General features: G+C 42.1%; 5 protein-coding genes across 5 annotated transcripts; 3 read left to right on the top strand and 2 right to left on the bottom strand.

The window, feature by feature from the left end:
• Positions 1-11,097: 11,097 nt before the first annotated feature.
• Positions 11,098-13,823, top strand: LY79DRAFT_525262 (CTP synthase; the record flags this gene model as incomplete). The annotated part of the gene is made up of 12 exons (XM_060555706.1): positions 11,098-11,172; positions 11,326-11,382; positions 11,443-11,490; positions 11,662-11,689; positions 11,836-11,965; positions 12,025-12,129; positions 12,257-12,281; positions 12,349-12,376; positions 12,429-12,565; positions 12,614-13,180; positions 13,237-13,662; positions 13,716-13,823. 12 exons carry the CDS (start codon positions 11,098-11,100, stop codon positions 13,821-13,823), a joined length of 1,734 nt encoding a protein of 577 aa, XP_060409311.1.
• Positions 13,824-14,486: 663 nt separating this feature from the next.
• On the top strand, positions 14,487-15,956 carry LY79DRAFT_568003 (peptidase family M20/M25/M40). The gene has a single exon (XM_060558939.1). It carries the CDS (start codon positions 14,647-14,649, stop codon positions 15,898-15,900), a length of 1,254 nt encoding a protein of 417 aa, XP_060409310.1. The 5' UTR covers positions 14,487-14,646; the 3' UTR covers positions 15,901-15,956.
• Positions 15,957-16,323: 367 nt separating this feature from the next.
• LY79DRAFT_652957 (major facilitator superfamily domain-containing protein) lies at positions 16,324-18,712 on the top strand (the record flags this gene model as incomplete). The annotated part of the gene is given in 4 exon segments (XM_060562589.1): positions 16,324-16,436; positions 17,312-17,441; positions 17,460-17,516; positions 17,559-18,712. The coding sequence occupies 4 exon segments, from the start codon at positions 16,324-16,326 to the stop codon at positions 18,540-18,542; spliced, it is 1,284 nt and encodes a 427-aa protein (XP_060409309.1). The 3' UTR covers positions 18,543-18,712.
• Positions 18,713-18,884: 172 nt separating this feature from the next.
• Positions 18,885-20,728, bottom strand: LY79DRAFT_593773 (glutamyl-tRNA amidotransferase subunit A; the record flags this gene model as incomplete). The annotated part of the gene is made up of 4 exons (XM_060561602.1): positions 18,885-19,893; positions 19,960-20,029; positions 20,088-20,515; positions 20,586-20,728. 4 exons carry the CDS (start codon positions 20,726-20,728, stop codon positions 18,885-18,887), a joined length of 1,650 nt encoding a protein of 549 aa, XP_060409308.1.
• An 865-nt stretch (positions 20,729-21,593) lies between these two features.
• LY79DRAFT_673440 (cytochrome P450 monooxygenase) lies at positions 21,594-23,467 on the bottom strand (the record flags this gene model as incomplete). Its single annotated transcript, XM_060564175.1, has 2 exons — positions 21,594-22,319; positions 22,400-23,467. 2 exons carry the CDS (start codon positions 23,465-23,467, stop codon positions 21,594-21,596), a joined length of 1,794 nt encoding a protein of 597 aa, XP_060409307.1.
• Positions 23,468-24,882: the final 1,415 nt, after the last annotated feature.

Raw genomic sequence — 24,882 nt, 5'->3', positions numbered from 1 at the left:
GGTTTAAAGAGTAAGTCCTAGTGTATATTCTAGATTATATACTAGACTTAGATGTTAGTTATAAAGTAAGGTAGTATAGTTACTTACTATTACACTATAACTTTAGCTTAGTGCCTTATATTATTACACTATACTACTATAGATATCTTTATATTATATAAAGTAATAATAGTATAGCCTTTATTATTATAAATATTAAATTATTTAAGGCCTAAGTAGTCTATACTAATAAGTATATCTACTACTAGGCTATCTACTATAGCTATTTTTCTAGTAAATATTACTATTACTAGCTAGCTATTAGTCTACTAGTAGCCTTAGAAGTAGAGGTCTATAACTATATAGTCTTAAGTAGTATATATATTATTACCTATACCTTAGATATTAAGAAAAACTAAGTGTATATATATTTATAGTATAAAGTAGTAAGTAAAAAGAAATTTCTTATTAACTAATAAGGTTAAATATTCTATATTAGTATAAACGTCTAGTTAAATAGTATATTATTATAGGTTAAGTGTAATTTAGTAATATAGGTAAGACTATAAGTAGAATCTAAAGCCTATACTAATCTATATAAATATATCTATATTAGACTTAACTATTACTAGGGGTAAAGTAGGTATAGTTAAAGTTACTAGTTATACTAATATAGAGCTTAAGTTACTATAAAAGGCATAGAAGTCTTCTTTATTTTATTAGGGTAAATACTATTAATATATATACTTATAAAGTTAGTTATTACTAGGAAAGCTTTTATAGCACTTATAATATATTTATCTTATTAATAAATATAGTTAATAGGGGGTAAATATAGCTATAAACTAAGTATTACTACTTTTAGCATTATTAATAAAAGTATAAAGGTTACTTAATTTAACCTAGTTATTATTTACTTTATTATATACTTCCTAATTATAACCTTTATAGGCTATAGTATTAGGTTTATTCTCTTTATTAATAATAGAAGGTAATTTATATTATAGTCTACTTTCTTTAGCTTAGGCTTTATCTCTATAGTAAGCTATTATATATAGTTGTCTAGGTGTATTAGCTAGTAGTTACTATTAGTTTTTACTAGTTAATTAATAGGGATCCCTATCTTATAATATTACAAAGGTTAAGAAAAGGTAGTTAAATTATTAGTTATTAATAGTTAACTTGTTAACAAGGTAAAGTAAGAGCATAAGTGTAGTAGTACCTTTATGTATAGGCAAAGGTAAAGGATTCTACTAGTAGGCAGTATATTATATAACCTACTGCCTTTAGCTATATTACCTATATACTAACACTAGTAACTTTCTTGTGTAGTAAAAGTTACTAGTGCTCTTATTCCTCCTAAAAAGCCTAAAAACGTAATAAAAACAAGAATAGCAAAAGTATTATACTTTTTATAGTTATATACTACTATAAATTTATTTATCTGTTTACTTAGCAGAGGTAGGCTTATACTATCTTGTTTAGGTGTATTTCTTTTTAGCTATAGCTATTAGAGGTATATACCTACGTTAAATAGATTTAACTACTATTAATCTATATAGTTTATATAACCTATTTCTTTCTCTAAGTGCCTATTATTCTATATCTTATTATTCTTATTATTTTCTATTATATTTATATAACCTATCCCTTTATCTATATCTTTACTTTATTATAAGAGATAAGACTCTTAAGTGCTTAGTTTAGGGAGGACTTTATAAACCTATTAGTAAGGTTATTATTATTATAGATCTATTATACTTTAAAGAGCTTATGTTACTTATATAATTATTATAGTACTATAATATTAATTATTAGGTGTTTCTTATAGGTAGTACTTAACTTTACTAGGCACTTATATAGTAAGTATAAGTTAGTGTAGTAATAGTAAAATTAATAGGTTACTAAGTTATTTACTACTATTATAATAGTTATAAAAGAGTATATACTATATTAACGCCTATAACTATACTATAGACTTCTAATATAAAACACTTTATATTACTTGTTTAAATTTAGTTAATAAGAAATAAGAATATTACTATAAAAGTAAACTTACTTACTTATTATTAACCTCTTTATTAGTAAAAAAGATAATAAATCTAACTATAAAGTTAAGTTATAATTATTAGTAAAAGATTATTAATAAATATAAAGAGCTTTACGTTAGGTAAGTTAAAGGAAATAAAGGTAAAGCTATAGTTAAGTGTATTTATTACTACTAGATTCTTTAGTTAAGTTACTAAATAGCTTTACTATTAGGCTTCTTATACTAGGCTATAGTAGATAAGTTAAAGTATACTTTAGGCTAGTAAATAAAAGTAATATATACGCCTTAAGTATACTACTAGACATAGTCTTATTAGGCTATAGGTAATTTCTTGTTAATAAGTCTTACTTTATATCTTAGCCCTTTTAGTAAAGTATAATAGAGGTGTTTTTAGCTAAATTAGTAAGATAATTCCTTTATTAAATACTAAAGGTTTATTCTTTATAAGTAAAATTTTCTCTTCTATAAGGAGCTTTACTTTAGTAAGCTTATTATCCTTATAGTTAGAGAAATTAACACTAGTTAGGCTAATTATATTATCTATCTATATCTTAATTATTATAAAGTTAAGGTTTTTTATAAATAAAAAAGTAAGTATAGGTTATATAAAGTAGTAACTATATTAAGTTTTTATAGTAGTAGTAGTTATATATTACCTACTAATAGGTACTTACTTTAGTAAGGCTATATAATAGCTTTATACCTTTATAATAGTGCCTTAAGGGTAGTAATTATAGATCTAAAGGGGAAGTTATATATAAATAGTATAGTTAAGTTATAAAGTTAACTATATATAGGCCTACGTTATATCTTATAGCTATATTACCTTACTATTAGCTATAAGAAAAAGGTAACGTAAGAATTATATACTAGCTAGCTCTCTAAATTATAGGTAACTAAACTAGTAAGGTTTCTTTACTATTATTACTATAACCTTGTACTATAAGTTATAATTTTTATATAGCTTATTATTTTTCTTTAACTTTATTAATAAAGTAAGATTTAAAGATATAGCCTTAGTAAACAGAAGGTTATATATAATAATCTTAAATATACTATAGTTAATAAGGCCTTAGATTTTGCTTTTACTTAACTATTTAAAGGGTTACTAGGTTAGTAATAATACCTTAGTTATATAGTTACTATATAAGTGCTAGGTTAGCTTCTTCTTTAGCTAAAAGGAAAGCACTAAAAGGTTTATCTATTTTCTATAGTAGTATATTAACTAGGGTCTTGTGTAGTTACCTATAGGTATACTATAGAGAAGAGAGGCTACTATTTAGATAGGTTTTCTGTTCTTATAGTAATAATAATAGTATCCTTTATACGTTTACTAGTGTAGTTAGTATCTATAGGTTAGTTAGTTAAGGATTTATATTAGTAGGCTTACTATTTTCTTCTTAGTATAGTAAGGTTTAACTAAGGTAAAATAGAAGTTATATAGGCTATTAATATTAATAGTATAATCCTTACTATTAATAAATAGTAGCAGTATAGGCTAAACTATTTACTTTTCTTATACTATACTTATACTTTACTGCTTAATAGTAGGTCTTTAATAGTAAGGTATCTAGGCTATTATATACCTTAAGTGCCTTATAAACTTAGTGTATTATATAGCTTTTATAGAGGTTATTAGTAGCCTTTTAGATAGTAGTTACTTATTAATAATATTAAGTAAAAGGTAAAGTTAGTAGTTATATAAGGTAAGCACTAAATACTAAGAGGGTTAGTATAAGGCTATTAAGGCCTATAGTGTTATTAACTACTTTAACTATACTCTAAAGGATAAATTCTTAGTTAGTAGTTAAGTACTCTTTATATATAATTTTATAGGCCTATTAGAGCACTGTATAGTATTATTTAACCTTTTTAACGCTATAGTATACCTTAATAAGGATAATCTTAACTTTAATACCTATTATATAGGCTTTATATAAAAATTAGTTATAGTAAAGTTTTACCTACGTTAGTAATAATCTAGTCTAGAGGTCCTTAGTAGATATTAATCTAGTAGTAATAAAGTGCTTTTATATAGTCTTTATAGAAATATTATAAAGAAAGTATACTATATTAAAGGTAGTTATAGTATTAATAATATAAAGAACTAGTTAGTTACCTTTAAGGTATATAACGTTAATAATAACCTTATAGTTAAAAGAATAGTTATTATATAAGGTAAATTTAAATTATAAAGGTGTCTTCTATAAGCTAGTAGTAATAGTAGTATTTAGTTAAGTACTTAATAGCCTTAACCTTAACCTTATAGCTAGCCTTATAAAGAACCTTATAAAGACAGTAGACTAATAGGTGCCTAAATTATTAGTAAAGTTATTATAACTCTACGTTAGTTAAGTAGTAACTAGTAAAGCTATATTTAGGTAGGCTAAGAAGTATCTATAGATGCCTTTATTTTTATATAACTAGCACTATAATATTACCTTATTAAAGGTATTTATAAGGTTATTAAAGTAAATAAATAGTTAATCTATATCTACTAGGTAAAGTAAAAAGGGTATATTTATAGGTATTATATAAAAGGTAATAGGCCTAAATAGTATAGTAACTATTATAGTGCTTTTAAGTAAATAGTATTACTACTACTAAACTAGATCTTTACTTAGCTAGTAGTAGCTATATTAATAATTACTAATAGTTAAATTTACTATAATATAGTTACTTATAAGTAACTAGTAGTAAAGAAGGTTACTATACCTATATTAGGTAAAATACCTTAAAAGGTGCCTAATAAGTAATAATCTAATATAAAAGAGGTAACTAGATCTAATAATACTATATTAAGGTTATCCTTTATTAACTAGTAATAGATAGCTTAGTTAGCTAGGCTAGTAGTAAGCTTATTACTACTAAAGGTAGTACTACTAAAGAATATAGTAAAGGTATAAAAGGTATTACCTTCTAGTTTATTTTTACTACTATTAAGAGTGTAGTTACCTTAGAGGTAGTAACTAAGGTCTTTATTATTATCTTTATTACTTTCTTCTTCTTATAAGTAATTACCTTTATAGCTAGTAAAAAAGGTTTAATATATAGTTAGTAAAAAGTCTTTTACTTAGTAATTATTTTTAAATTATTAATATACCTTATATTACTTATTAGTAGTATATTTTATTAACTAATAACCTAGCTTATAGTAGATATAGTACTTCTTAGTATTATAGTTACTATTATTATTACTATAATAGTTACTATTACTATAGTTATTACTAAATTACTAGTTATACTCTTAGCTATAGTAGATATAGTTAACCTAGTATTAATTATTAAGGTCTACCTAGTACTAACTAACCTTATTATTATATTTTATAGTAGTACTTACTAATAACTATAGTTAGTTATAGACTTCTTCTAATATAGATATTAAATTAAATAGGTATAATTTATACTTATAAACCCTAGAGTAAGTATTTAATAGCTAAGATTAAAGGACTTTATTATTATAGTAGCTATTAGGTAGTACTTACTAGATTAAGGTAAGCTTATTAATAAGCTTCTTAAGTACTTTAAGCTTACTTTTCTTAGGGTTATTATATATAATATAGTAAAAGGTAGTATTTTACTACTTAGTAAAGTATATTTAAATAGCTTTAGGGCTCTTAAAGTAAGCTTTTATTTAGGTAACTATAGTAGTAAGGTCTTAGATATTCTTACTACTAATTTAGGTAAAATAAAAGATAAAAGCCTTACCTTTAAGTATTAATAAGAAACTAATACTATTTAGTATCTCTTAATACTAATTTTACTATAGTTATTATAGAATAAGTTTAACTTAATATTAAATATATTATATATTTTACTAGTATACTTAGATTTATTAGTAATAATCTTAGTTAAGGTACTTAATTACTAAAGAGAAGGATAATTACTAATAGTGTTATTCTTAATTAGTAGTAGCTATCCTATGCCTTAGGGTTCTATAGGATTAGTATATAAGTAAGTAAAAGGTTCCTACTATAATTAATAATAAGTAAGAAAAAATAATAGACTATTACCTTATTAAAATAGTCCTTATATTATATTATATAAGGAAAATAGTAAATCTTGTATAAATTAAGTCTACTATAGTAATACTAAGGTTTACTACTCTTACTACTATAACTTTTATACTTGTTTATTAAGTTAGGCCTATATTATTACTAGTTATTACTTAAGGTTTATAAATAGTACTAAGCTTTATTTAGTTATATAGGCAATAGGTTACTATTACTATTTTTACTTATACTACTTTAGGCTAATATAACCTTATTAAATATTATTTAAGAAGCTATTATATATTTTAATAAGCCTATTAAATATTACTAACTTATACTATACTTTCTTAACTTTTTTATCTATCTATATATAAAACTTATTATTTTTAATAATAATAATAAGGTATAAGGTAATCTATTAATAGTCTTTAGGTATAAAGATGCCTTAGTTAAAAAGGAAGTTATAAAAAATTAATAGTAGTGTTTTACTAGTAGCACTAAAGAGGTCTTTGTCTTATTTATTAAAGTAATATTAAAAGTCCTTTTAGAGCTTATAACCTATAAAGGTATATTTAGCCTATTTAGCTATATAATAAGTAAAGTAGAAGTAAATAGTAAGGAGGTCTTGTTTATTAAGAAGGATTTCTTAGCTATACTTCTTATAGTTAATATATCTTACTATAGAGGTAAGTACTTTAGGGTATAAGGTACTACTAGATTAACTTATTATAAGGTTAGTTATTAAAGTTAATTAGTAGTAATTACTATATAACTTTTATAATAGTAATTAAGTAGTAAGTTTCTTTTTAATATAACTTACACTTATAAGTCTAAATAATACTAAGTTAGTTTTATATATATAAGGTAGATAAGAATAGTTTTCTAAAGGGGTAAATATAAAGATAAAGGGAAAAGTTAAATAAGGTAGTAATTATTACTACTTAAGTGTTTCTTCTTAATAGCACTATAGTTAGCACAGAAGAGATTCTTACTTATTAAAGGGGTTTTAATAGCGTAATAGACACTATAGTATTTCTTGTAAAGGTAAAGTGGCCTTAATAATACTTAACTTAGTTAGTAGTCTACTAGGTTATAGTAGGCTAAGTAAACTCCTGCAATAGTAAGCCTTGTTAATCACTAGTTGTTAATAATAATTAACTATTAATTAATGTTAGTTTTTACTAGTTAATTAATAGGGATCCTTATCTTATAATATTATAAAGGTTAGGAAAACGTAGTTAAATTATTAGTTATTAATAGTTGACTTGTTAACAAGGTGAAGTAGGAGCACAAGTATAGTAGCACCTTTGTGTATAGGCAAAGGTGGGGGATTCTGCCAGTAGGCGGTGTGTCATATGACCTACTGCCTCTGGCTGTATTACCTATATGCTAATAGTTACTATTGTCTATTTTATTTTAGCCTTTAGTTATTAAGTACTAAAGGTGCTAAGTTAGGTTACTATTAGTTATTATAGTAACTATTATTATAATGTCCTTAATTTTAATTTTAATTTTACCCTTGTAGTTATCCTCTGTTAAATTAGTATAAGTTAAAGAACTTAGTAAATTAATTAGACTAACTTTATTATAGTTAGAATCCTATTAGTAGTTATAATAGTTATAGACTATAGTTAAGAGGTTACTTTTAATTATTATACCTATTACTATTATAGTAATTACTATTATAGCTACTAAAGGTAGTATACTAATTATATTAGTTAGTTAGTCTTAGATTCTAGGATAGTATAAATAGCTATAAAAAATATCCTATAAAGGCTACTTATGTCTTGCCTAAAATTATCTAGTTCTAATATACTATATGTTTATTAGCTAGCGTAGTTATAGTAGATTTATAGTCTTTAACTTCCTATAGAAAGCTATCTAGTATAGTTATCTTGTTTAGTAGTAGAATAATAGTCTTAATAGCTCTATTAAATAACTTATAGATAGCTCTTAGTTAACTAAGTATATTATAATACTATAAGCTTAGTATTATATATTATTATCTAAGTGTATAATAGAATATCCTTGTGTTATTAGATATTATATATACTATATAAGGCTATCTTTTATTATTTTATAGCTTTACTATAATAAGGTTAAAAGCGTTTAATTAACTTAGTATAATAGTGTCTATTATAGTAGTATATAGTAGCTCTTAGTCTATGTCTATAATAATCTAGGTGTACTAAACTAGAGCTATACTTATAGGTATATAGTCTATATATTATAAACTTAGTTATTTATCCTAGTAGTAGCTAGGTCCTTTAGTCTATCTATAAAGGTATATATATTAGTATATATAGTTAACTTACTATTAGTAACTATTCTAGTTAGGTAAGGTCTTTAGCTTCTAGATTAAAAATCTAATGTAGTTAGAAGCTAAGTAAGATAATATAGCTACTCTTAGTAATATAGTAGGTAACTGTCTAAAGGCATTAGTAATTAGTACTACTATATTAGTAGTAATAGACTATCTTTAGTTTATAAGATCTTTATTAATGTCTTTATAAGTATTAGCTATAGCTATATTTAGTATAATAACTACTGCTACTACTAAAAGTAGTTAGTCTACTATAGTAAATAACTCTAGTGTCTTCTTTACTACTTATAAAGAGGAGGCTTAGGTAGTTTAAAGTTACTTAACGTTAAAGGTATACTATTAAGTGTTGTTTAGTATAAAAGATAACTAAGATAAAGTAAATATAGCTCTCTAATGTCTTTTATTAAGGTGTCCCTTGTTAAAGTTAATAGGACCTATATATATATTACTATCTATAGTAATTAAGTCTTCTAAGGTATAAGGCGTTAGTAACCTAGAGAAGTTAAGTCTACTAATGCCTATAGTAACTATAAATAGTTAGTTAGTTAATAGTAGTTCTACTGCTAGCTTAGTAAGAGCTAGAGAGGTACTAGCGTTATTATTACTTTAAAGGTAGGTCCTTAAAGCTTATTACTACTGCTGTAGGAAGTGCAAGAAGGCTTTAGCTATACTTAACTACTTAACTAGGTAGTTAGTGTTAAAGTAAGTAAGTTAATTAGGGTTCTCTAGAATTACCTCTAGTAGCTACTAAGCTATAGCCTTATTATCTTTAGTAATAATAGATAGGTTTATAGTTTCTATAAAACATAAAAACTTAGCTATTTAACACTATAAGTTATTAATTAATATAGATAAATATAGGGGTATAGCAAGGGTTTAGTTAGGTAATAGAGTTTAATAGGGGTATAAGTAGTAGTAAAATAGAATAAGTAGTAGTTAAAAAGGTTATTAGGTTAACGTTAAGTTATATTAAGTTAGGTTAATAAGGTAGAAAAAAAAGGTATAGTAGGTTATTTGCCTAGATTCTAGTTTCTCTATTTACCTCTAATTAGTGAGTTTAAAAAACTCTAGTGGGCCTAGATTTTTCTAGTTGTGCTACTAACTGTTATGGTATGGTGTGGTGTGTATGTAGTTCATTGATTTATCTATCTATCTTGTGTGGTCTCGCTGCTTTATGTAGCAGCCAGTGGGCTGCTTATGTAACATAGGTGCTTGGCGCAAACGTCGTCTCCACTACTTCTGTGGGGCACAGACCTTCCATGCCGCCGTCAACCTGCATGCCTGATGTTTGTTGTTGGTTTCGCTCATCCCCCCCGGCTTCCAATTGCAATGTTGGTTTGCAACGTAGTGGCAAGCCGGGCGGTCTGACCTTGATGGCGTCTCTCAGTTCCGGACTTGGGTTTTCATGGCGTCTCGATACTCGCACTGCAATATTGCAAACCTCGAAGAGAAGGCGGGTATTCGGGCCAAAAGCATGGAGTCGTTTCGTCTTATGATGAGGTTCTCCCAGCCAGCTTCGGGCCGGGCATTCAATTCATCGTTAGCCCCGCGGAGCAAGACGAGTCTTGTTGTCCGCCAAAAACCTTCCCCCTGCCAATCGCCTTGATCTATACCTGATTTACAGTGTTTGAATGACCGTCACATGCCTGGGGATGGCCGTTTCTTGTTGGTTTTTTCGCCCTCAACGGGCGGTCATGGACTTGAGGCTTAACCTGCCTATCAGCAACTGGCTACGAGCTACACATCGACTGCTGTTATGCAGGAAATTCCGCTAATTACGAAGCTATCCATGTCAATCATAGTCCGAATAGTTTCAGATTCGACCCTACCAATATTAGTCAAAGGAGCTGCTTGTGCCTGCCATGGGTGATACTGGAAACGACTGCGAAGGCTGACTTTTTTGACGAAACAGACACCCGATATGGGAAACACTACCGCTAACGACACCATGGAGTTCGATTTCATGATTGTGTCTTATGCTTTTGTTGCTATGCTTCTGCTGCTTTACGCCATCTTTCTCCTATGGTCTCTGAAGTCTCGTGAGGCAACAGCTACCTGCCAAGGCTAGCGACGACAGCGACTCGTCATCCGACGTGAGCTCTTCCTCATCGTCCCATTGAATAATAGATGGTTTTTCCTCAAGAGTCTTCGGAACAGCTGTAATGTTGGTGTACTGGTAAGAGTCAATAAAAATAAGTTGGCGGAGTTTATAATCGAACATTTGGATTGTCATTGTATAGATAACGTTATATCTCAATACAATTTGGAAAGGTTACTATGTGTACGCCTGACTATGAGAAGTTACAAATTAATTATCTGAAGCCTTCTCTGTCTGTAATTCTGTACAGACCACATGCCTGTCAGTTTGAACGGTGATGTTGCGATCCATAACCTCTCAATGTAACCATATGCCTCCTTCGGTGACCTCGGTGAGACGCATAATGGGTGAGTAAGTAAATGTGGCTGGTGCAAGCATCTGAGGGTGTGGCTCAAATCCACTTTACACGACCGAGCCCACGGGCCACACCCTGGGAAGGTGCCACCGGCTGCCTATGCCTGCCTATTCATGCGTTTATCGATAACCAAAAATTTCTTTACTTCCGACCGCGTCGCGTTCCGCCCTTTGTGTCTTGACTCTCTTTCTTCCCTCCCCCTCCCCTCTATCAAGCAAGAGTTGAACGCCACCGACAGACAGCAGCCTCCCCCTCTCCGACGTTTCTTTATTCATTTATTACTGCAACAGACCAGCCATCATGCGTTACGTTCTCGTCTCAGGCGGTGTCATCTCGGGAGTGGGCAAGGGCATCATCGCCTCGTCCACGGGTCTGGTGTGTATCCTAACCCCTGTTAAAATTTCCTTATCTACCGAAACCCGAGCCTTGCGGAATTTGGCGGGGTGATGGCGGATGACGAAACAGCCCATGCAGCCCTTTGACGATGCAGACAATGCTGACGAATTCCTTTCTTTCCCCTATGGATAGCTCCTCAAGACCCTGGGACTGCGTGTTACTAGCATTAAGATCGACCCGTACCTGTCGGTGAGTGAAAAAGACCCTCCTCGTATTCACATTGTGCCTGTGACTGACGACAAAATGCAGGTCGATGCTGGTCTTATGGCCCCCGCCGAGCACGGCGAATGCTTTGTGGTTCGTAACTTGCTGCCCGCACTTTTTGATGCTGTACTGGAAACGAGGTGCAAGTGCCTCTCTCGCCTCCTATTCTCTCTGCCTCTCTCATCGCCCATGAACTGAGATGGCGATTGAGCCAGGACGCTGTCTAAGCCCACGACTTCAACAGAAGATGCTGACCACCAACAGTTGCAAGATGGCATGGAGGTCGATCTTGGTAGGTGAACCTCCGTCGGACAGCAGACTCTGAGAAAGAAAGAAAAAAAGATATCCCTGGCCTTGTGCGTGTTGGCGGGGATCTCAGTCGTCGCCATTTTTACATCCAATCAGTCGCAAGTCTCTGACACCGAGGCTCGCACACAGACCTGGGCAACTACGAGCGCTACCTCGCCATCCGTCTGACGGGTGAGCACAACATCACCACCGGCAAGGTGTACAGGCACGTCATCGACAAGGAGCGTCGCGGCGATTACCTCGGAAAGACGGTACAGGTGTATGTTACGAACCACTGACAGACCGCTGTCATCGAGTGTTTTGCTGATGGACTGAAAGCGTCCCCCACGTTACCGATGCCATCCAGGACTGGATTGAGCGCGTTGCCAAGATCCCTACGGACGATTCGGGCGAGGAGCCTGATGTCTGCATCATCGAGCTTGGGTATGTTATCCCTGTCCTCGATCTCTTTCGGGGCTCCGTCCGCAGTGTTACTCTTCATTGCGGTTATTCATTATGGATTTTCTTGCGCTTGGAACGGGTGAGAGCAGGCGCTAACATGGATGGACAGAGGCACAGTTGGTGATATCGAGAGCGTGCGTATATCTTGAACCCGGCTTGACTTTGAGCGCCTTTCATCTTGCATCCGCTAACCTGTGATAGATGCCCTACGTCGAGGCATTGACTCAACGTACGTTGACTTGAATTACCCCTCGACGACGCCGTTACTGACCCCAAAGCAGTGCGTCACCGAGCAGGAAGCGGCAATTTCATCCAGATCCACGTCTCCTACGTCCCCACCATCCACGGCGAGCAGAAGACGAAGCCCACACAGCATGCAGTGAAGACTGTTCGCAGTTACGGTCTCGTCCCGGATATGGTATGGTGCCCCGAAATCCACTGATCCAGCGCCTGCTGACACATCCAGATTGCTTGCCGTTGCGAGCAGCCTCTCATGGAGGCCACGGTCAAGAAGATTGCCCTCCTCTGCCAGGTCGATGTGCCCCAAGTCCTCGTCGTCCGCGATATGCCCACCATCTACCAGGTTCCTCTTCTCTTGGAGGAGCAGAACCTCATCCCCTGGCTGCGCAAGGCCGTTAACCTCGACGCCCTGCACATCCCCCAGTCTCGCATCGCAGAGGGCGAGGCGCTCTGGAAGACGTGGGCGTCTGTTGTCAGCCGCCCCACCGACGGCGAGATCAACATTGCCCTCGTCGGCAAGTACGTCAAGTCGCAGGATGCTTACCTGTCCACCGTCAAGGCCTTGGAGCACTCGGCCATGCACTTGCGCAAGAAGCTCAACATCTGCTGGGTGGATGCTGAGCACCTTGAGCCCCAGGCCAAGTCTCAGGACCAGGCCCAGTACCACAAGGCGTGGCATGATGTCTGTACCGCCTCCGGTATCATTGTTCCGGGAGGGTTCGGCAATAGAGGCACTGAGGGTATGATGAAGGTTTCCAAGTGGGCCCGCGAGAACGGTACCCCTTTCCTTGGTGTAAGCTTGCCCATCATCTCCCCTCCCTCCACCGCCACGTACCTAACACTCGACAGGTCTGCCTTGGTTTCCAGACCGCCATCATTCAGCACGCCCGTGACTTCCTCAACCTCCCCAAAGCCACGTCGGAGGAGTTTGACGCCTCGGCCGAGGACAAGGTCGTCATCTACATGCCCGAGATCAACCGCGACAAGCTCGGCGGCACCATGCGCCTGGGTCTCCGCCCGACCGAGTTCCAGCCCGGAAGCGAGTGGTCCAAGCTGCGCTCCCTGTACGGCGCGGTTGATTCCGTGGAAGAGAGACACCGCCACCGCTACGAGGCCAACCCGGCCTTCATCGACAAGCTCACCGAGACTGGCCTCCACTTTGTTGGCAAGGACGAGACTGGCGAGCGTATGGAGATCTTTGAGATCAAGGACCACCCGTACTTCGTCGGCACCCAGTTCCACGCTGAGTACCAGTCCAAGGTCCTCAACCCCAGCGTATGTCCCATCAGTTCCTATGTACTAGGCCTCGTGAACTGACACCAGAACAGAGACCCTACCTTGGTCTCGTCGCCGCCAGCGCCGGATGCCTCGACCAGGTCATCAAGGAGCAGCTCGCGGCCGCCAAGCAGACCAACGGCGTCAAGCACGTCGTTTAAGACGGGGCTGTCCACCTCACAATCTCATTCCTTTTTTCCTATATCAGTGCAGTACTTTTGAAAGATGGATTACTTGACCAAACGGAAAGCAGGTTTTATAAAGTAGAACATGGGCAGGCATGAGATTTCGGAACCGGGCAGCCCGGCTGGGTTGGTGGGAGTGCGCATCCTCCACGCTAGAGAACATTTTCTTTTTCACTATTGGGATATCCAGAAATGAACCAACAAAAACAAGTCATGACTTTACGCGCGTCTCATTCGACACGGTGGAGGGGGGATAGAATCGGGGACCAGGGCGGCATTCTCGGCGCGGCGTTTTGTTTTCTGAAATAAAAATTTGCATCCTAGGGCGCATTTGAAGTTACAAATACCAAGGGGAATTGCTCTCGTTCGAAACCGGGACCGTATATCCAGGCGCAGTGTGCGATGTAGCCAGTGAGCCATGAACCATGGGCATAGGTGCGGGCGTAACGTGGTAACAGATGGCATCTTGTTTTGTATTCCAACGGGCTGATCGTTGACGGGGCACGGGTACAACTCAGGAGGACCCAAGAATCTTTTGAACGAGCGGTTTTCTTTCTCACAAGCAAGGATGCCGGAGACCGAGTCATATTCAGGGGCACTGGCTGCGAGATCGGCGCAGATCCGGAAGCCGGTGTGGGGTGGGCCCCGGTCCAAGCCGAGATGCCCTCAAAGTTTACATGCTCTCTCTCTCTCTCTCTCTCTCTCTCTCTCTCTCTGTCTGTCTGTCTCCCTTCCTCCTCCCTCTCTATCTCTGTCTCTCCCATAAGAAATCAGTCTGTATTTAGAGAGCAAAGCAAACATGGCCACCTCCGCCGCCCCCACCGACTACCAGCGCCTCGATGCCTGGGTCGACGCGCACTTGGACGAGGAGGTGGGCTTCCTCCAGGCGCTGGTGCAAGTGCCCACCGACACGCCTTCCGGCAACAACGCGCCGCACGCGGAGCGCACCGCCGAGCTGCTGCAGGGCTTTGGCTTCGACGCCGAGCGCCACCCCGTGCCCGAGGCGGACGTCCGCGCGTACGGCATGGAGTCCATCACAAACCTCATCGTGCGGCGTCGGTACGGCGACGATGGCGGCGGCCGCACGGTGGCCCTCAACGCCCACGGCGACGTGGTGCCGCCGGGCGAGGGCTGGACCCGCGACCCCTACGCCGCTGTCGTCGAGGACGGTGTGCTCTACGGCCGGGCCGCCGCCGTCAGCAAGAGCGACTTCGCGACCTTCACCTTCGCCGTCCGCGCGCTCGAGGCCCTCGGAGCCCCACTGCGCGGAGCCGTCGAGTTGCACTTCACCTACGACGAGGAGTTTGGCGGTGAGCTCGGCCCCGGATGGCTGCTGCGCAAGGGCCTGACGAGGCCCGACCTCGTCATCGCCGCGGGCTTCTCGTACGAGGTCGTCACGGCCCACAACGGCTGCCTGCAGATGGAGGTCACCGTCCGCGGGAACCAGGCCCACGCGGCAATCCCGGACACCGGCGTCGACGCGCTGCAGGGCGCCGTAGCGATCCTCAACGCGCTGTACGCGCTAAACGCGGGGTACCGCCGGGTGAGCTCGGCGGTGGCGGGCATCACGCACCCGTACCTCAACGTCGGCCGCATCGAGGGCGGCACCAACACCAACGTCGTGCCAGGCACGGTGGCGTTCAAGCTCGACCGCCGCATGATCCCCGAGGAGGACCCGGTCGCCGTCGAGGCCGAGATCCGGCGGACCATCGCCACGGCGGCGCTAGCGCCCGGCATCTCCGTCGACGTCCGCCGCCTGCTGCTCGCCAACGCGATGCGACCGGTCCCCGGCAACAGGCCGCTGGTGGAGGCGATCCAGGCGCACGGGCAGGACGTCTTCGGCGAGCTGGTCCCGGCGACGGGCACCCCGCTCTACACCGACGTGCGGCTGTACGCCGAGGCTGGGGTCCCCGGCGTCGTGTACGGCGCCGGCCCGCGGACGGTGCTGGAGTCCTGCGCCAAGCGGGCCGACGAGCGGCTCCGACTCGAGGACCTGAGGCGGGCGACCAAGGTCATCGCGCGCACTTTAAGGGATTTGCTGGCCGAGGCGTAGGGGGGTGGTGGCATACAGGGGTTGATGATGAGGGTCTCTAAGCACTAGAGGTAGGTATCCGTAGCTGTGCCGCTCAATCGTGCTTGTTCCCAACAGGCTGCCATCATTTATTACATAACATCATGTGTGCCAAGGCCTTTTTTTTTTCTTTTTTTTCTTTTTGGAGGATCCACGGCCGAGTAGGCTTTTCCACCATACGCATGGGATGACGGAACGGATCTGTGTCCTGCTTATGGCCGGAAATGTGAGCCCAGTGCGGAGTCGCCTAAATAAGAAGGGTATGATGCCTTGCAACCAACTTCCGATGAAAAGCAGATCTTGCTGATGCTTTTCTGTCTGCGCATCGCTACCTGTCTCTCAGGACAATACCGCCATAATAAATTCGTTTCATCGTGACCGAGGACTCGTCACAACATATACCTCATGTCGGAACCCCCGGAGATTATCACCACTCCAGTTGAAGGCCAGGCCGGGTCCAGCATGTTTCAAGAAAGCTGGAGTTTCCTGGAAGACGTGAAAGTCGGTCGCTCTCCCCAGTCCCTGGCCAGCAGCCGTGGCGTTACAATTTCTGGCCCCCTTCTAACGTGGAATCGCAGGAGCGGTTCGAGGGATCTCAGCCGGATGTCTACGCGGCTTTCATCAAGGCCCTCAGCGGCTTTTACACAACGACCACGCAAGGAGCCGAAGACACAGACGGGAATCTAGCGAGTCTGCACGAGACCGTCAAGGCGTTGCTTCATGGCCACCAGGACCTGGTGGAAAGGTTTGAGAGCAGCCTTCCCCAAGACTATCTCAATCGTCAGCGGGATGCGCCGGAACACCAGAGCTAGGAAACTGCAAGAAGTCTTGGCAGGTCTTCCCCCTTCTCCGATGCCTCCACGCATGCGGCGCTGTGGACGATTTGACTCACGCTCCGCCACCAGACAAGCTTGCTTTGTCTGATTGGTGTACGGCGGTTACCCCGGGTTTAACCACTTGGACTTGCGGGGAGCACACTTGCGGGCACAAACACATAGGCTTTGGATCTTTGGTTGACCACGACCGGCTCGGCCTGAGACGACCAGACGGGTCATAACGCTGTTCAATCCGCTGTCTGCTGCAGTTTGTACAACAGTACGTTAGCAACTTAATAGATACACGAGTAACCTTCAAGCTCGGCGACGTCGTGAATGGGGACCGATGAAGCCGATTGGCTGGTTTCCAAAAGAGTTGCGAAGTCGGGAGCCTTTATCTACCCCCCCGTTATCAGTCCAATGACTCCTTTTCTTCCCAACGGGGCTAGAAATCAATGTCGTACGTGAACCAACCATACTAGCCCTGTCCGTCCATCCTGAGTCTAGAAAGGGCTTTCGCGTTGGTACCGAGTTTGAACCGTATCGCCAGTGCACTTGTTGGTTGGCTGGACTGATAGGCCAAGGTTGGATTGCTACCTCCTCCCTCTCTTGGTCGCTGGCTTTTTCGTCCTTCAGCTCGACCACAGCAACATCAGCAATGCCTTGACGGATACCATCACGGAGGACCTAGGAATCACTAACAATGATGTCAACCTCGGGTCCTAGCTCATGTTCGCTGGTGTGGTCATCGCAGAGATCCCTTCCAACCTCATCCTGCGGCGCGTCGGAGCTCCCATCTGGATGACTTTACCGATGGGCGTCTAGGGGACCATCGCCTTGACCCAGTCCTGGTGCACCAACACCCATTCATTCTTGGCCACAAGGTTCTTGATCGGCGCGTTCGAAGGCGGGTATATTCCTGGCGGGCAGTATATGCTGGCTTTGTTTTATACCCGTGAAGAGTTGGCGTCACGGACGGCTATCTTCTACCTTGATAACTACGCAGCCACGGCCACCGGGTCTCTTATCGCAGCCGGGGTTATGAACATGGGTGGAACTGGGGGACTGTCTGGTTGGCAATGGTTGTCCGCGGTCGAGGAGATAATCACACTGGTTGTTTTCCTCGCCCTTGTCGCTTTTCTGCCCCGTAGCCCCGGACACACAGCGCCCATCCACGGGTTGTTTGACTTCTTTAGCCCTCGCGAACGCCAGATACTCCGCGCGCGTATAATGGCCGACGACAAGACGAAGGGCGCCGATAAGGCTCAGATCACACTCAAGACGTTGGCCTATGCCCTGACATACTACAGCCTCTGGCTGCACATGCTTCTAAATGTCGTTGCCCTGGCACCCAAGGGCGGTCTGCAACTCCACGGCCCAAAGATTATCAAGAGCCTCGGGTTCTCCCGGACGAATGCGAATCTCCTCAACGCGGTCAGCAGCGTACTGGTGATTGTGCTATCGTGTACCATCTCTTTCGCCTCGGACCGGACGCACTGGCGCGGGCCGTGGTGCATCGTCGTCTTCTCCTGGTCCATCATCTTCGCAGGGGTGCTGTACGGTCTTCCCACGGGATCGGACAAATGGGCACACTATGCCATCTTTACGCTGCTCAGTGGCGGAAACGCCCTGGCCCAGGGCCTGGACGACGCCTGGGTGAGCATCAATGCCGTCAACCCCTCGAAGCGGAGCATAGACCTCGTCATGGTCGTGATGGGCAGTAGTTTAGGTGCTATTGTAGGCAACCAACTCTTCAGAGATGACGACGCGCCAAAGTATGCGAGAGCTTTCTGTCACTTTACGCGGTAGCAATACCTGTGACGTTGGTCATCATGTGGGTATGCTGGCGAGCAAACAGAAAACTAGCATGTGCAGAGAAACTCGAGATAGGTGGGCAGGTCATTGTGCCTTCTGAAGGACGGAAAAGACGATTTGATTTCTAGAATTTCGTTGGTTTAATAGATTAGTTCATGTCAGAGTACAAGAATGATAGTCTGTATCAATTCCAGTCGCACATCAAGTGTTTAAACCCCGACACGCGACCATGATGCCACTAGTTGATAGCCAACGCCTCAACATGGCTGCAAACCGTCAAGTATTAAAGGCTAACTGTCGACCCAGTAGCAAAGGAGAGCTCACGTATTGCGTTAATCATGTGTCTCGTCTGATTGGCAGTGGCCTCTCCAAGTATCTGTACCACTTCGGTCGTGTTCTCTTCAGCTGTGTGTCAGAAGTCAACTGCAAGTCTTCGATGGCGCTGGCCCAGCGGACAAGTTCCTCCTCGCCGAATGCCGTCTGCATGATACCGAGTCCGAACGGCATACCAGAAACAGGATCCACGCCTGCAGGTATTGTAGCCATGGGGTATCCAGCTTGAGCTGCAATTTGAAAGGTTTTGCCCACGGATGAGGGCACAAGTAAGCCCGATAGTTTGACACCTCTGGGATTCAGAGCCGCGTCAATACCACCACGCGTTGTCCTTTGCATAAACTCCAGAGCCTTCCAATAGGTGTCATTCTGGATGCCCTGAGTGTCATTGGACATCAGGAAACCGTTCTGTCCGGTGCGGAAACCTGGATGGCCGCGGTATAAGGTTCTATTGCCCTCGGTGTAGTTCTCTCCGTAAGGATACCCGCCTTCAGTCCCGTCGTTTTCGTAATTGAAACGAATGATGTCTTCGAGCGAGCGTATGTTCGTATGCTGAAGCTCAGAGAGATATTTCTTGATGTTGTTGTAGAAGCCGACTTTAACAACCGTGTATTCCGATTCGTGTGGTCTTTTAAGATCCTTTGCGCGCCAGTCCCAGTCCCAGCCAGTCTTTCTGACGATATTGTCAAAGTCTCCTATTTCGGTAGAATTTATGACACGAGCCCCGGCGGTCTTGATTAGCTCGATGAGTTGACCAAGTTGCGCCTTGTTTTCTGCGCTTGCATGAACCCAAAAGCTGTTCCAGGGAATGCCAAAAGTTGCATTCTTCAGACTCGCTTTGTTGGTGAGAAATTGTGCATAACCTCCAGAAGACGGCGTCTTCCCGCGCTGAGCCTCGGTGTAATTGTCTCTCGAATCTTCACCGTAGATAGCATCAAGTGCGTATACGGCATCCCGGACTGTTCGGCCGAAAGTTCCGACAGTATCCTGATGCTCGCATTCTGGTATCACTCTGAAAAGTTTGATTAGCATAGGAACCGTTATCGATCTACATGATGACATGGAAATGCAGACGTACCCATCCCTAGAGGTCAGACTGACCGTTGGCTTGAAGCCCACGACAGCGTTCCTACAAGCGGGACTGATGACTGGTCCAGAGTTAGTACAAAGAAAATGCGGCTAATTCAAGATAGACAAGGACCTCACCGCTCCCGTCAGTCTCAGTTCCTAGAGAGAAAGCAATTGCATTGGCGGCTACGCCGACCGCGCTGCCGGAACTGCTGCCATAAGGATTCAATGCAAGATTGTAAGGACTTCGTGTCTGTCCACCTCTCGGCGAGTAACCCTCGGAATACCCTGTGCTCCGCATGTCCGCCCACTCGCTCATTGTTGCCTTGCCGAAAAGAACTGCTCCGGCTGCCCTGAGACGAGCAACGACGAAAGCATCGCGGGGTACGATACTACCTAGGAGAGCCCAACTGCCGGCCGTGGTCTCCATATTGTCTTTATTAGCGATGTTGTCCTTGACGGTAAATGGTATGCCATGTAACGGGCCCAGAACTTGGCCTGCTTTTCTCAGCTCGTCCATCTTGGCCGCGATGGCTAAAACGTCGGGGTTCATCTGCATAAGTGAGCTGTTGAGTTCGTCAGCTTTTGGGCTCTTGTTTCGTTCCACGCCACACAACGTCATGGAAGTAACTCTACTTAACGTATTCCTGTGTCTGGAAGGTCCGCTGCATGTAGCAGATCACTAGCTTTTGGGAAGTCGTGATCCCATCTTGCATGGCCTTCTGCATCTGATCGATGGTCGCTTCCTCTAGCTTGAAAGTTCCGCCGCATATGGGCATCGGGAAGAGCTCTGTCGTATTCGCATTTTGTTGAAACGGGATCAATGGTGGTGTCAGGGTTGGGCTGGCCACCAGCTGGCCCAAAGCCGAATAAGGCAAAACGAAACTCAATGTCGCGATTCGAACCCAGAATGTCCGCAAAGGGGCGCCGAAGAAAGATGTCCCCATAGTTGCATTTCTGTTCTCTAGAAGATTGAACAGGATCACGCCAGAATAGTTCGGGTTTGGTTATATGACCAAAACTTGTAGTCTTGAGCCAGACTCCTCCCTTTTTCATGGCACATGAGTAAGAACAGCACACCAAGCAACCTGGTGCAAAAGTTGATGTAGGATTTGACCCTCGGTATTGGAAGTTGAATTCAGAGGACTGACTAATCGAAAGAAGCCAGAGTAAACAAAACAAACCAGCAGCCAACCACTAGACAATCCCCAGGAACTTAAAAATTCACATCAAGCAATCGCATTGGCCGGCTCCCAACAACGTATTACAATTCAGCAGCATTCTCTAATATGAGCCAAGACATGAAGTAATAGGAACCAACCATATCCCGTCAGGTGGTCTGCCCTTGGGTCGGAGATGCCTTGCTTTCCTTCCGTCAATGCCAATATGAGACTTTTCAGTCTGTATCGTTTGACGTATGTCTTTGGTGTGTCTTACTGAAATATGACGAATCTGACTTAGAGCTAGGCCGCATACCTCCAGTTTATTCTTGTGATCCACTTGCGTAAAAGAATACACTATAACTAGATGATCATCAGTAAATTCATGATGATATAGATGCTTATAAAATTTGAAACTCATTGCCATCTTATATGCCGCGATCTAAGAATGAAGAGATGATTGGTGCTTTTGGCAGAGATACAGTTACAGTGACAAAGCCTTCAACTTGACATAGCAGTCGTGTGGCTCCCTGGTCAGCTTATCGTAGGCCCCATTGGTATTAAGCTCATAGGGCAACTCCTCGAGCTGAAAACTCCACAAGACCAGCACTACAAACATACGAAACTGCACGTATGCCAGCTTCCGTCCATAACAGCCCCGAGGACCCATGCTGAATATCATATTTCGCCCGCGCGTCGCGTCAAACACATCCCTACCGTCATCGTCTTTGACGAGCCACCGTTCGGGCGCGTACAACGCCGGGTCCAGCCCTGATTCGTCGCCGGTGTAATCAGAGCCGATGGGGCCTTTGTTTGTTGCCGCCGTTCTGGCACCCGGGGCGCGCAGTGCTTCGTCGACGGGAAACCCCGGCTGCGTGTATCCGGCCTGATTCCAGACTTGAAAGACGACGGTGCCCTTGGGAATATGGCAGCCCAAGATTTGCGTATCTTGTGTCGTACTTCGGACGCACATCGGCGCTGTTAGGGACGTGCGGTAGAGCTCCTCGATGCTAGCCTCCAAGTAAGAACATCGCATCTGCATGATCTCTTGTGACGTCGGTACGCGCTTCCCAGATACTGCTGCAGGAAGGGCCTCTCGCAGACTGGAGCGCAGTTTGGCCTGTTGTGGTTGGTGACGTGCCAGCATCTTCACGGCCCACTGACTGGAGTTGGACGTCGATTCATGCCCGCCCAGACTGAAACCGTATAACTATTTGGTTCAGACAGCAGATGTTAGTGTTGCCTTTGGAACGAAAAAGATGCCCAGTATGTAAGTGGTTTGGACATTACCTCATCATAGAACAGACGGGTGTGGAACGCCGCGGGACGTTGCTCCTTTGCAGCCCTACTGCTCTCTCTGCGCACCATTTCGTCTAAAGCACATCGCACTGCGTGCTCCTCGGACGAAGACTGAACTCGCGCGGTGGAAAGGTCAATCTGACGCTTGATTAAGTCCTCCTTGATCTGGATTGTTGTCTTCATGGCTGGCCGCTGGCGCAGAAACCAGTGTGCAAGCACCGGAAACGGGGACTTCATTGCAGTCTCGACACTGTCTGCGATCTTGAAGAAAACTTCAATGACGGGGTTGGGTGGTGCATGTGAGAAATCAACCGGCTTGAGGATGCCTGCAACATCGTCATCGTCGGCGTCGTCGTTACCAGATGGCAATGATGATATAGAAGACAGGAAGTCGACATTTGGTTGGGTTGCACTGAGACCTTTGAGGCCGGGACCGAAGGTGAAGCCGAGAACGGCGTCCAATGCACAGTGACTGATGTCTTTCATGGCCCAGAATGGGTGGCCTCGTGCCAACCGTGTCTTCTCGTGCCATAAATCCACCATGCGCATAGTGCTCTCGTGAAGAAGAGGGGCGGCAACCTTGTTGAGAAAGTTGGGAGTTAGGATACCCTCAATCAATCGTCGTCGGTTCTTGTATTCATCGTTGGTCTGCCACCTGCTGTGGTGTTCCGGGATGACGCCGCCCAAAATGTCGGCAGTAAATGCTGATCTGTCGAATTCTTTGCTTCGGCGAACCAGGATGTCTTGTGTCTCGTAGAAATCCGAAATAATGACCCAAGGCTTGCTGAACGGTCTGCCGAAGACTTGTATTATGGGCGAACGATGTTTGATGTTCTGCGCCCCAAGCCAGTCAAACATCTCTCCCGTCTTCTGGCCATGGCCTATTATCTCGGGCATATCACCTAGGATCGATTTTGCTGCTGACTCATTGTACGGGATACCGGGCAGAGGCCGGGGTAGCAATGCTCGGTAAAGAAGGCATAGAACTAGAATGAACAAGCCGAAGACTACAGTGGCCTTAGTTGCCATGAGCTCGAAAATGAACCTAAAGCTTTCCATGACGACTGGAGAAAGGTTTTTGCTATTGGTCCGAGTGATGAGACCGCGTGAAAGGTGTTATTGACGCCAAATCAAACAGAATCTTTCAATTAGAGATAGATATTTGAGGCAATGAATCTCAAAAGAAGAGAACGGAATCATATGACATACATAACAATTCCTCTATCGCCACGGCACCCCGGCCGGATAACATGTAACAAAAGTAAGGAGGTCGTTCGTTTCATTACCTGAATAGGAAAAATTTGTATGATTTATCTCATGACCTTAGATGCTGCTGCTTTAGGAAGCTCTTTACCTGAGTTACTGTTTAGTCTTGCTGTTGCCTATCAAGCCTTTCAGAACTATCCGAGTTTGAGAAAACTGGACCTCCGTGCGGTTCCCCATTCGTCTCCGTTTGGGTTGTCCCTGTTCGTGCAGTAAGATTCTATGACTGCGTCGGAAAACGTCCCGTTTTTCATCCGGGCCACCGCCGAAACGAGCGTCACAGATGGTTAAGTGATCAAATGAAGTTCGCGACTTCGGAGAAGTTCCTATCACAGCTCACCCTTGGCGAAACGAAACCTCTCCAAAGGTTAAAAAGCTTGGAACTTTCGAGTCTCGGAACAATGCCCCTCGGTTAGGTTTCAACAGACCATTACGTGTAACCATCCGGTTCTTTAGATTCAACTTAGTTAGTCTTATGTTTATCCCATTATTCCAAAGGAAGCCAATCCGGGCTTTGTTGTCTTTTTCTCATTTTATGTAAAAATTGTTGCGTGCCTGCATGCATACTATATGGGCAGTTTGATTGATACAGTATGAGAAAGTGAGAAACGTGTTATGTTAATATTGAAGGTGACATGAGCGTGGTGTCGGAGTACCTTTCTTCAAAGGCTTTTGGGTGCAATCGGAGCGTCGCCAGCTTACAGCTCCAGCTTGAGTCAGCTCTGCCAAGTTCTGTTCTCATCACGTGCTTTTGACTTATGTCGGACATTTGAGTTTCCGCACAGTCCCTACCCTGCGTCTAAGATTGCAAACAATGCCAGAGACATCAGAACACTTATGCAGCCAGGCTTAATGATCAGTTGAACTGCATAGTTGGCTTTGAGTTGGAAACATTTCCGGCTATGTGGCACACACTGGATTTGTTCCTGGCCATTACTACTTCAGTCAAACGGACCAATCACACCCTTTAATAGACTTCACAGTTTAAGGATGGTCATGTCTTCACTTATTCTTCATTTGATTTTGCAACATCAGCTAACTTGAGAAGCATGTCTCCAAATTCGCCACCGGCAGTTCTACCAAGCTTAATTGAGAGTTACTAGTCCAACAGGTGACGCTGTTTCATAGCGGCAGGTCCCACGAGCTTGCCGTTGATGTCTCGCTCGTTGCCTACTGAGAACGTCATCGTGTTATAGTACATTGTGATGTAG

The sequence above is a fragment of the Colletotrichum navitas genome (genome assembly GCF_030913465.1).
Source record: "Colletotrichum navitas strain CBS 125086 chromosome Unknown LY79scaffold_87, whole genome shotgun sequence".
Classification (NCBI taxonomy): domain Eukaryota; kingdom Fungi; phylum Ascomycota; class Sordariomycetes; order Glomerellales; family Glomerellaceae; genus Colletotrichum; species Colletotrichum navitas.
The sequence above is the reverse complement of the archived record's forward strand: the minus strand, read 5'-3'. Positions and strand labels throughout refer to the sequence as shown.